The 12,497-nt window shown below is 43.4% G+C and overlaps 1 protein-coding gene across 7 annotated transcripts in view; it reads right to left on the bottom strand.

Annotated features, from left to right (window-relative positions):
* Window positions 1–9,797: 9,797 nt before the first annotated feature.
* Window positions 9,798–12,497, bottom strand: part of DROSHA (drosha ribonuclease III) — a 104,467-nt gene continuing 101,767 nt past the window's right edge. For all 7 annotated transcript variants that reach the window (XM_072958817.1, XM_072958818.1, XM_072958820.1 and 4 more), the window contains one exon: window positions 9,798–10,216. In XM_072958817.1, the coding sequence (XP_072814918.1) occupies window positions 10,086–10,216 (131 nt within the window). In that variant the 3' untranslated portion in view covers window positions 9,798–10,085. The remainder of the gene's footprint in view (window positions 10,217–12,497) is intronic.

Raw genomic sequence — 12,497 nt, 5'->3', positions numbered from 1 at the left:
GGGTCACAGTCGCGGCCTTTGTGTCCCAATTCATGCTCTCCTTGAGGGTCAAGCTGTGCACTCTGATTTTCTTAACATCCTCTTCGCTGCCTGCTCTAAGTTCTTCACATATATGGTAATAATAAAACACGCATTCTAGGTACTGGCCCTTAGCAGCATTCCGGGACTGTTTTTGGAAGTCTAATTATTACCTTAAAGTCTGTTCTTTTCATCTTTTGGATTTATTCAGTTTTTGGAGGCTTTTACCTTAAGATATGCTTTCAGGTTACAATAAACAAGGCTAAATATTTCTGGAAATATTCAAAGAGGGAGTTCTTTTTCATCCTGAGAGGTGTACCAATTCTTTTAATGTTAGTAGGATTATTTTCTTTTCTCTGTTGGCTGTTGCCCCTCTTGACCGGAGCTCCAGGTTAGTCTTTGTTGCTCTGTCCCTGGCTCCTCGCAACACCTGAGCTCCAACCTCCATCCACTGCTCCGTGACTGATCACAGGCAGATCCACAACTCCGTGAAGTGCTGGTTTTGTTGAGGTTCTTTTCAATCATAAAATGGGGAGAATAATTACTCTTTCTACCTCTCGGGTTGTTAAGAAGATCTAATGAGATATCACATGTTAAAGTGCTTTGAAAACCATATGTTGCCATAAAAATGTAAGATCACCAGCATGGTCCCGGGTGCAGACTTCTGATAAAGGGCATGTGCTTAAGGGATATGCCAGCATTAATTACCACGCACTGGGGCCTGCAGCCTAATTATCTGGAAGAAGAGTAGAAAATTCTGTCATTTCGCCTACCTGTCATGAATCACTGGCATTGATTTTGGAACTGGGGTTTCGATGACGAGCATTTTTATCCAGATCATCACAATCAAGTCTGCAGAGACATGGGAAGAACAGGGCGTTTTGAGTGCAGCCTCCTTTATAGTGACATGTTTCATTCTTCTTAAAACAGGGATTGGCAAACTCCAGCCAGTGGCCAAATCCAGCCCACCACCTGCTATCTATACATTCCACAAGCCAAGAATGGCTTTTCCCATTTTAAATAATTGAAAAAAAGATCAAAATAGGAATAACATTGTGTGACATGTGAAAATTACATGGAATTCAAATTTCAGTGCCTAGAAAGCTTTGAATTTTACCTATAAAATGTGCGAAAATTTGTTTCCTCTCTTGTTCTATAAGTACCTACATAATATTCTCAACTTTGCCTGTCAGCCGGCAAAGCCTGAAAAATGTACTATGGCCCTTCACACAAAAACTTTGCTGACCCCTGTCTTAAAGCATTCATTCTGCACTTGAACCCAAGGCACTCAGAGGTCCTCATCAATTTGAACACCGCCATGCCACCCAGGGGCTTAATTTGTGCTGAGACTCTAAGGGTAAGATGTTCTATGTACAGAGAAGGCTGGGGTTTGGGCCCTTTAGGACTCAATCAGGATGGGAATGGCCCCAAACAGGAAATGTGACAGAGAGAAGAGAGATGTAAAAAGTTAGCAGGGGAAGGAACCAGCTCCCCAGTCTCCTTGCTGACGTGATGTGACCCAGATATGAAGAGGCCAGGTGTGTGTCTCCCCACTGGACTCAACACCATTTATGCCTTTGTGGTCTTCCATTACTGAGCAATAGGTGTCTTGACCTCCCTCGGGCTTTTCTCCACGCCCCTCCCCATCCCCTGCCTGTCCCTCCTCTACTCAGTGGCCCATCTTCCTCCCCAACCGCCTTCATTGCCCCCAGCCTCTGAGAACCAGCAGGCCCCATAGGTCTCTGCCCCTCTCGCCTTCCCTCTAAGCTTCTGGTTTCTCTCCAATTCTGGGCCAACCTCACATCCCCACACTCACCACTTAACTTTGCCTTGAGGTTTGCCAGCAAGTTCCCTCCTTGGGGGAGGAGGCAATGAATGACTTGTGAGCTTTCCAGGCCCACGGAGCACCGGGGGCTGTGATGATGCTGTGAGCACCTCTGTTGGTGGTTTGGAAGTGTCAGCCAGTGGTGCTGTCTCTCTGGATTTTTACACATGGGAAGACAGAGACACAGCAGAGGAAAACAGAGCCAGGCCACGCCAGAGATGGAGATCAAAGCCAGAGGAACAGTTTCCCTGGTATCTGCCAAGAGCCAGCCATGGAGCTGAGTTCTGGAGAAACGGGAGAGGCAAACTCAGAAGCAGCTGTGACTGGGCCAGGCTGGACAGAAACAAAGCCACGGTGGTTCCAGGGGACGTCTGCACACCAAGGTTGTGCGGTCACTGTCAGGCTTTACTTCGTCTGCCATTTAGGTACGTGGTGCAGGGTTACAACATCAATGAAGGTGCTTCCTGAGCTCGACTAAGAGGGAGGGACCCGGGAGAGCCGAAGAAGTGGAGGGCAGTGGACCAATCGCCAGAGCCCCGTGCAGTTAATGACCTGGGGAAATGCCGAACAAGCCTGTGATTCAGGAGGCACGCGTCCCCGGGGCCCTGGGAGGACAGCCGAGCCCCCTGTGGGGCCAAGGACAGAACCTCACTGAAGACTTTCCGACAAGCGCCCTTTCCTGGGAGTACTCTATTGTGAGGAAATGAAGCTTATTTCACCACCAACTCCTCTAAGCAGAAACGAAGTTTCAGTGAGTGAAATAACCCTGATTAGCACCGCACTCCAGAGCGGCCTCCTGGGTCTGATTTCACAGCCCCTCTGGACCTTCTCCTCGGGCAGTTCTGCGCTCACAAGACAATCCCTTCTCTTCCTGTGCCTTCTTTCAGCTGCATCATTTTGTGAAACAATTTCTGAAAGACGAAACACAGTAAGCCCCCACACTTGTATTTCTCTTATCTGCAATGCCTCTTGAAATTTCCAACTAATCTTTAATATGGTTAATTTCTCCCTACCCCTTAAGCCTCGACCACTAAATTAAAAAAGAAAAAAAGAGGGAGGGGTCGGGGGGTAAATAGATGTTCCTTGTGTTACTCAGCAAGAGTGTGATTTGTAAGATTCTAAAAACCCTTCCAGCCCTGCTTATTTTGACAAAACTACTTAACACTTCAAGCAATGAACTACAGGGCATAAAAGTATAATCTGCAGAGAAAGCCTTAATCCTCTGTAGTAACCTATTTGAAGCCCCTCAAACACAGTGCGGTGTGTAGGCCTAGAGAATTAAGGCAATTGTTTGATCTGAGAAGAAAGGCAATTAGGGCTCTCTCTTGATCTTTCTGGTTGAATTCTAGTCAGGGGCAGCCACGGTTCTCAACAGCTCCATTTGAGACCACTATTATTCTAATAATAGTGGTGAGCATTAGAATTGCTACATTTAAGGGTCTTGCTGCATTTTCATTATGAGTTGCTTTATCTGGGAGTTTCCAATTTTGATCAGCATACAAATGATTAGCTAGCTGGGTGTTTCGGTTTTTTGTTTTTAAACTTCATTTAAAACTTTCTCTTTCACCGGCCACATGCTGTAGCAGAAATGAAACTTTCAGAGGCAGTTATTTGGGTGATGGGACAGCTGTGTTCACTGACGGCTGGGTTATTGACAAGAGATCTGACGGGGGACTCTTCAAAGGGATGTCTGTGGGGCCGTTGACAGTGCAAAGGAGAGATGGAAAATGTAGTTAGGGGTGTCATGAGAAAAAACTGGGGGCTCTGCCCTTTTGTGCTTACGGCAGCTCCTGGATTTCTAAATAGGAGCAGCAGTCTAGTTGGAGGTGCCCATTGGAGCTGTGTGTAGATATATGATTATGTGGGACTGAATAAAGATCATTAGCAAGCAATACTAGAAAGGGAGCTGCTGCTGGAGATTACAGGGTCAGGTGACAGAAGCCTGTCCCAAGCCACCGACTGGCGGCATCTCTGAGGACCAAGTCTTTCCCCGGGTATCTGTGGCTCTATCTCATCACCTAGGACGAAGCTCCTGGAGCTGCTCTTTGTCTGCTTGTCCATTTATGTGAACTCCCTGCCTCGGAGAGGAGTGAGAGCAACAGCTACGGTAAGACGAGAGAGGCCAAGCTCCCCTGCTTCCTGCCGGATCCCCCTGGGCTCATGCTCTCTGGCTCCAGCACAGGGTTCTCAGCCAAGTCCAAGTGCAGGAGGTCCAGAGAGGGTGCAGATACCGCTGCGGTTTCCCATGGTCATCCTCTTCACCTCAGCCTCAGAGTTCCTGCAGGAGGGCTGCAGGAGGAAGCTGGAGTTCTGCTCTAGGGTAGTTGAGGCTTGTGGAAGCATGACAAGGAGGAGCCTGGTTATTCAGACAACAGTGATGGAGAGCCCACAAAGGGCCCACAGTTCAAAGGCAGATTAGTGATGGGTCAGCCCACCAGGAGCCTATGGTCTAGCGGGCAAAGATGGGTGAGTCAAGGGACAGTAACAATACAGTGTGACAAGTGATTCAGGAAAGACTCCAAGGATGTACACTTAACCTATGCCTAGGGTCCAAGGAAAGGCTCACAAGAGAGAGTTCCTGAGCTGATGCCCAAAAGACAACGAGCAAGGAGGTGGCCTATTTCAGGCAGCGCTGTGAAGTCCTGGAGGGGAAAGTCGGAGGTGTTTACATATCAGCAGCTTGTTCTGTGAGGCTGAAGTGCGGAGGGTGGGGGGCAGAGGAAGAGGGTGATGTCTGGGCAGGAAGGAACTGAATGCCTGATAAGGAATTTGGGCTTTATCCTACAGATGAGGGGGATCCCAGGAAATATTTTAAACAGGAGAATAACTTGAAGAGATTAGCCATTTAAAAAGAGAATGGGACTGTATCTGTTTTCTAAGGCTGCACAACAAATGACCACAAACTCAGTTGCTTAAAGCAACATCCCTTGCCTAGCCAAGCTGACACATAAAATTAATCACCACAAACATCTATTCCCCAAAAGCATTTGAGAACTGGCACTGTTGAAATTATTTCAGAGATGGGATGGGAGGGAGCCCTGAAATACACATGTGCCACAAAATTTGAAACTAAACCTAAAATCATGCCTTTCGAGCTAATACAGAGGATAAAGGAAAAAGTAAATGGCATGAGAAAGCAATGCATCACATCCAGAATGTGGGAAATTCAATGGACAACTGGCCAGGTTTCTTCAACTAGCCATGAAAAAGGGGGGGGGGGGAGTGGAGGAATGTTCCAGATTAAAAGCAATGTAAGGTGGGGAGGGTATAGCTCAGGTGGTAGAGCATATGCTTAGCATGCACAAGGTCCTGGGTTCAATCCCCAGTACCTCCTCTAAAAATAAATAAATAAACCTAATTACCTCCCCCCACTTAGCAAAAATAAAAATAAACAAAAAGTTTAAAAAATGGTGATGTAAGAGATCTGAAACCAAAAGACAACATGTGGATCCTTTTTAAATCATTATTTGGACAAACCAGCTGTGCATTTGAATGTGGGCTGGTTACTAGAAGTTATTAAGAAGCTTTTGATAATTTTGCTAGGGGTCATGATAATGTTATGGTTGAAAAATAAGATATGTTTGACCTGAAAAAAGGTTTGTGGTCATGAGGAGTATGGAAAGGGGAAGTCACCAGCTAGGTGGACTGACATCATCTCTCAAAATCAAACTAAAGGTAAACCTCCTCAGACCCACACCCTTCCTCCAGATGGAATGAGTCTCTCCCTCTCTGTGATCCTCTGTATAGAACCTTATGTACGTAAGTGTCTGTGCTTCCTTTTTTAAATAGGGAGCTTCCTGAGAACAAGGATGTTGCTTTTAATCTTTCATGCCCAGGATTATAGTAGATGCTACAAATATTAATAAATCTTAGAATGAACGTTCTCCAAACCCCTAATTCTACATAAAAATTTATTTTATTTCATGGCAGTTATATTTTAACATTTCTTTTAATGTAAGAGTAGGGGTATTTCTAAACCATACATAAGAGCATCAAAATTAAATCAGGGACATGACAGTATTGGTTCAATAGAGCATTAGTAACAGGTTGATGTTTTTTTTTTTTTTTAAATCTGGCTGGGCTGGTAAATATTCAATTAAATGGATTGTTCACTGCCTGCCTCAGAAATATTTGTGTTAGAGAAGGTAACACTAGCGGCTATAAAGGATAAATCCCCAGCTCTCAGTGGCTAAACACACAGGTATGTGCTTCTCATCTGAGTGAAGTCCAAGCAGGATTCTCTCATCATTGGAACGGGAGATGGGGAGTGGAGCGGCGTGGCAGGGGTGGGGCGGAGGCTCTGCTCCACGCAGCCATTCATGCTGAGAGTGGTTTCGAGGTCACTTTCCCTAGATGTTGGCATCCAGCCAGCAAATTAGCATCAGGGGTTGGAGAAATGGCAAACGTGCTCTGGGCACCACAGCCTGGAAGCTCTTTACACTTAACAGGTGGGAACTAGCTCCTTGGCCTCACTACAACACAGAGGCTGGAACGTGGTCCCCAGTTGAGCAGGCACTTCCTGACACTAAGTCCACAAGAACAAAAATCTTTTGTGGCCAGTGAAGTATTTCTTCCACAGGTTGTTCTCTTAAACGTTCTGATATTTATACAAAAGAAATGTTACAATGCCTAATTATGTTTTATTTCATCCTTATGAAACAGAATAAGTAATGAGGGTCTAGTGAAGACTTGGGGGCTGGGAATGGGAACTTGTCTGCAAGGCTTTAGTAAGTATGTTGTCACTCCCAGTTCAGAATGCTGTCATGGAACCCATGTAATTCAGAAAAGGGCCTCCTTCACTTTGTAGAAGGTAATCAAGGGGAAACTGTCACAAGAGCTTCACAAAGTTAAGGATGATGACAGAAATAATTCTGAAACCATCAAGTGGTTAAGAAAACACATCTAGAGTTGAAATAGTTCAGATAGAAGTTGAGTTCCCTATCTGGTATAAATTTATATAATGTATGAAGCTTATAGTTTGAAAGCAATACATACTGGAATGGTTTCCTGCCTCCAACCCAGGAAAACAATGTCCTCCTTTGTAGGTGGACAAATACTATCGAAGTTTCTGAGTCCATTTCTAATCTGCCCTTGAGCTCAAGTATCTTTGTTGGGCTATATAACCATGTATCCAAACTGTCCACTCAACATCTCCACAGAGACATCCCACAGGACCTAAACAAAGCTCAACACAGCCAGCTCAACTCAACACCCAATTCTGCTTTTCTGTAAGTAGTTTGCATCTTGACTGTACAAAAATTAGCCTGGTGTTCTTTCACTTCATTTCTCCTACCTTGGCAGTTCTCAGTCAGGGGTGATTTCGTCCCCAGGGGACACTGGGCAATGTCTGAAGACATTTTTACATTTCACAAGTAGGGGAAGGGATGCTACTGGCATCCAGCGGGAAGAGGCTAGAAATGTGGTTAACATCCTACCACGCACAGGACAGTCCCTCCTGCCCCCCAACAAAGAATTATTTGGCCCAAAACGTCAGTAGCACTGAGGCTGAGAGACCTCATCCTACTCCACGGCCTGTAGGTTCCTCTCCTATGCATCTTTCAAATCTGTTCTATCCCAGCACCTCCATCCTCAACGGCTCGTTTCAGGTCTTCATCACATCTCCTGTGGAATATGACAGGATCCTAACGCACTTCCCTGCCACCCAATCCTGTTGCTCCCTTGGAAGGAAACGTCCTCCCGCGTCTTGCAAGCTCCCTCTCAGCTTCAAGGTTCAGTGAACTCCTCAAGTAGTAACTCCTCCGTGAAGCCGTGCCTGTCTGGCCTACTCCCCGCCTTCCCCTCCCAGCTCAGAGGCCTTTTGTCTGTAAATGTACCATCGCTTCATGTCTCCCTGACCAGAACCCAAGCGACTTGTGAGAAAGGATCTTAATATTCAGCCTCCGTGCATAGCACAGGACAGCTGAATTAATGCCTGATGTACACTCTCACTGTCGCTTCCCATGATCAGAACTGGACGGTGAAACACTGGGTTGGGTTGGGATGGAGGTAAAGTAGAAGCCGTGGCTGAGCTGGTCTATGGGGCTAGTTACAGAATTTGGCCACTGGCCTCAACACTGCTCTGGAAGGGCCCTGGGGCTAACCTGCCCTGATGTGTGTTTGGCGTGTTCGCTGCAGGAGGTTCTCTGCTGTGTTATAGACTTAACCTTGACTTCAGGTTTCCAGAGACATTAATATGAAGAGAGGACCCGAAAAATGCCAGAATACTACAGAGAGGAAAAGTGCAGGTCCAATGAAGAGTCCTGAACAGCACACTGGCTTTGAAGTTATTTTGATGCATATGCAAGACTAGGGAAAAGTGCTTTTTTAAAAAAAAGTTCAAAGATTTTCCTCTGCTTTTTGGCTTCCATTCTAACATTTTCAAGCCTACTGATGAATTCACTATTCTTCCCCTCCAGTCTTCCTCTGAGGGGGGAAGGGGCACCAGGGCAACCTTTTCTCCCAGGCACCACCTTACATTTTTATGGTTAACAAGTTACCAAGCTCTAGAGAGGTCTTCTCTCTCACTCCTCTCTCTCCGCCCTGTGTGAGTGTGCGTGCATGCGTGTGTATGTGTGTACGTGACAGTACTGTCTATGACAGCAACAAATTGCTTACAACTTACACATCTTTCATTAATCAGTGAATTACAGTATAACCGTAACTGGCATACAACATATGCAATAAGACATAGCCATCAATGTACATGTAAATGTGGATTCAACACCAAGATGACTTATTAGTTAATAAAAAAGAAAGGATATGGAAACCATAAATAAGGTCTCCTACCGTGAAGGTGCACTTTGAGTGCACGTGTGTATGTATTATACACACAGAAGGTCTGACAATATAAAAATCTCTGGGTGATAGAATCATAGGTGATCTGTTTTTCTGCTTATGTTTTCTACTTTCTCCACAATATTTCCAAAGTAACATTTCTTTCTTCCTCCTGCTAATAAAAGCAACACACTCTCCAAATTTTCAACAATGCATACGTAACATGTAATATAGTGACATAAATAAGAAGCCCTGAATGACTCACTCTCCTCATTCCCATCTTAACTCAGACCCTCGTGGGGAGCTTCCTCAACCACCGGACTGAAAATTCCACCCATCTCACCTCCTGCTTTACTCTGGCCGACATCTACATCACCTTGTGACGCACTTCCTGTCACGGCGTGTATTCCTCCACCAGCGCACGATCTCCCGGGGGCAGGGAATTTTATTTTGTCACGGCTATAGCCCCAGATCCTAGAACAATGCCTGACACATAGTAGGCGGCACTCACTAGATATCTGTAAAGGTAATGAATGAACATACATTTGTTTTAAAAAAAGTTTTGTCTTTAATAAGAAACCAGTGATGATTGGTTTAAAATAACATTAAAAATGTGACATCTTTCAATGCAATGGTAGCCCTCAATTGCAGGGACCACTTTGAGATGAAATAAGCCATGAACCCTCCTCTTCTGCTCCCCACTCACTCCCAAACCCAACACACACATAAAATCTGATACAATCTCAGAAAGTTTTGAGACTTTCCTGAAGTCTGTCTATAAACTTCTAAAAGGGGCCACTGACCCGAGGGTGAGAGCATCTGACTTAAAGTGTCATCTGGCTTGGAATCATGATTTCTCCTCTTCTAGTGAGTCAAGGAATATATGTGACTCGAATATCAGCCTCCCTGCCCCACCAAATAGCCAGCTAAACGTTAAAGGGGTCCCTCCTACAAAGGACTCACTGGTTAGCGAGGGTAAACATGATATTTACAGATGAGAACATGATAAACACCCAGATAAAAGCTGAAAAATCGAGTTAATAATCCAGAGATTTCACACAGTGTAGATGTGAATAGTGTGGAGCCCAAATATCTAGTAAAGTAAAATTTTCACTTGTCAGCTGAACGTCTGGAGTCACATCTCAGAAAGAGGGGGAAAAAAAACAACCTATTCCACATATACTTTTTGAATTTTATTGTTTAAAGAACAAAATAATAGGGAATATGCACATTCACCCAAGTGAAGTTTTCCAGTAAATAGAAGAGAAACAAAATACTTTGTAATAAAGCCCATCCAGCTAAAAAAACCAAGTAGGAGATCAGTAAAACAACAAGAGTGATTTGACTTTGTGTTTTATTTCAATGGGCACACTTCATTCATTGTCTCCGGGAAAACTAGGCTAGGTCTCAATGGGCAACAGTCACAGTTATTAACCAAGTAAATACACCACCACTTCCCTGCCCTCCTTCATTTCTTTATGTCTTCAGTCTCATCTGGCTCTTTCTCCTGATGCTCTCTTTCCCACCTCATTTCTTTTAACTCTTGTCTGTATTTCCGTTCAATGAACCGCTTCTGATGGGCCATCTGGGGAAAGTTATCTGACACAAGGAGATATATTTTACACTTAATAAAGGAGAGTCACTTGTGCAAAGAATGATGCAAACTAAACATACACACATACAAACAAACATGTATTCATATGAAACCCACACAGCTGTATTTTGTAAGGCGAGAGGAAAAAAGAATTGTTTGCTTTCTTCTCTGACTCTTTCATCATTCAGGAACACAGTGGAAATCTGGATCAGCTCCCAATTCTAGATTCCAGTACCTGATGTGAACTTGAGCATAAAAGGCACCAAAACATGCAGAAATGTCACAACACAGACATGTGGTTTCGGAACGTTTCCAGCTAGGTGTGTTAACACAGCTCTCCTAGCAACAAGTCATTTTCGGGGAGAGATTAGAGGCGATAGCAAAATGGAGTTGTATATTTTTATAAAGCTCAAACCAAAAACTTCGAACAAATAATGATATTATCACACCATTATTTACCAACAATTAGAGTTTCTGAAAGGAGTAAAAAAAAGATCAGATGGACAAAAGGAGGCCACATCCTAAGTTGTTATTTCTGATAATTCAATTTGCATTGTTTACCACGAAAAGCCCAAAGCTATATCGGCAAGAGCAACTCAAGTAGAGCACTTTTATTTGGTGAAAGGAAACATGTTACTCAATAGCATAGGTTAAGCAATATTTTGATATTTGACCCAGTGCAAGAGTGTTGACACAGTGAAAATCTTGATTAAGATGTAAACACTTTACAATTCAGTTGTTACCTGTGGTATATGATGAGCATAGTAACAGAGTAAGAAGTCAAAGGTAGAACGAGAAAAAAAGTCATTTCACACACTCAGTCAACAAACATACTCCAACAACAAACATCACAGGGATGCATGCATGAACGAGACCAAGTTACCAGGTAACACAAAGGAAAATGATGTCGTTCCCCGAACTAGGTAAGGGTCTGTTAAACACAAAAGGTACTACCTCATATTTAAAAATAGGAAGAATCAGACAGCATGGCTTGTTTCGGGGAGAATAAGCTTGTTTTTCATGAAGGTTGAAGTGTATTAACAGTGGACACAAATACATAGCATATTCCTAACAAGCCCCCTCCGCCTTTTACACGGTGTCCCATCTTCACCGCAGGGTGGGTAGGGACAGGAATAGCAGGGTAGGAAAAGGATCTGAAAGGCGGGCAGCGAATCAGTAAAGACCATGTATATCTACGAGTCAGTGACTGACTTCAAACAAAATAGGAATATAATGACATTTGTAGTTTAGAGATAAAACAGAAATAAAATCCTATTTTCTAAATGATATTAAATTGATTCCTTATGTATTATACAAAACAGTTTTCAAGTATTAACAGTATTTTTAAAAAAATCAAACAAATCCAAAAAAAAGTGAGTTGTACAAGTTCCTACAAAATGAACCCTATTTCCTCAGTAAATTCTATTGTAAAATTTAATTTGCATTTTTAAAAAATCCCATCACTCAAACTATAGATAAACTTTTGGAATATATCCTTATAATAAGCCCTTTTCCTATGAAGTAAATTATACCTCACACACATACACAGACACAATGTAAATGTGTACACATATTACACAGACACACGAACACTTAAAACCGTTCCCCCCCCAACCCTTACACTGGGAGGTATAGTACAGGCACATTTTGATGGGTACTTTTTTCATTTATTTTTATAGTATAAACATTTTCCCATATCATTAGTCTTCAAAAATATTTTGATGGCTGCAAAATATTACAACACTTAGACAAAATGTGGGTTGGTAAACCATTGCCCACAGGCCAAATACAGCCCTCCACCCATTTTGGTAAATAAGGTTTTACTGGAACACAGATGCCGGCCGTTTGCCATACTTCCGAGCCTAAGGGCTACAGTGGTGGAGCTGTGACAGAGTATTTATTATCTGGTCCGTTACAGGAAATGTTAGTCAACCTCTGGGAAAACTTATTTAAACATTTCCCTACTTATAAACATGTAGTTTGATTGATTTTTTTTTGGCTATTATAAATGAAGTTGTCATGATTATCATGGTTTGTGAACTTTAATTCATAGCTCCAGGTGTATTCTTAGGTTTGACTCCTAGAAATAAATGTCTGGATCAAAGGGTATCAATGTCTTCAAGGACCTGACACATACAATCAAACTGCTTTCCAGCAGTTTAAACACTTCACCCCCAGCAGTATGTACGGTGTGTGGAGGCCAGTCTCCGAACAGGCCACCTCTCCAGTACCAGTGTATAGCTGAAAGCAAACAAGCAAGAAACTCCCAAGATCACCATTAACAAT

The sequence above is a fragment of the Vicugna pacos genome, chromosome 3, assembly GCF_048564905.1.
Source record: "Vicugna pacos chromosome 3, VicPac4, whole genome shotgun sequence".
NCBI lineage: Eukaryota > Metazoa > Chordata > Mammalia > Artiodactyla > Camelidae > Vicugna > Vicugna pacos.
Note: the sequence above shows the minus strand (reverse complement) of the source record. Positions and strands in the feature narration are given on the sequence as shown.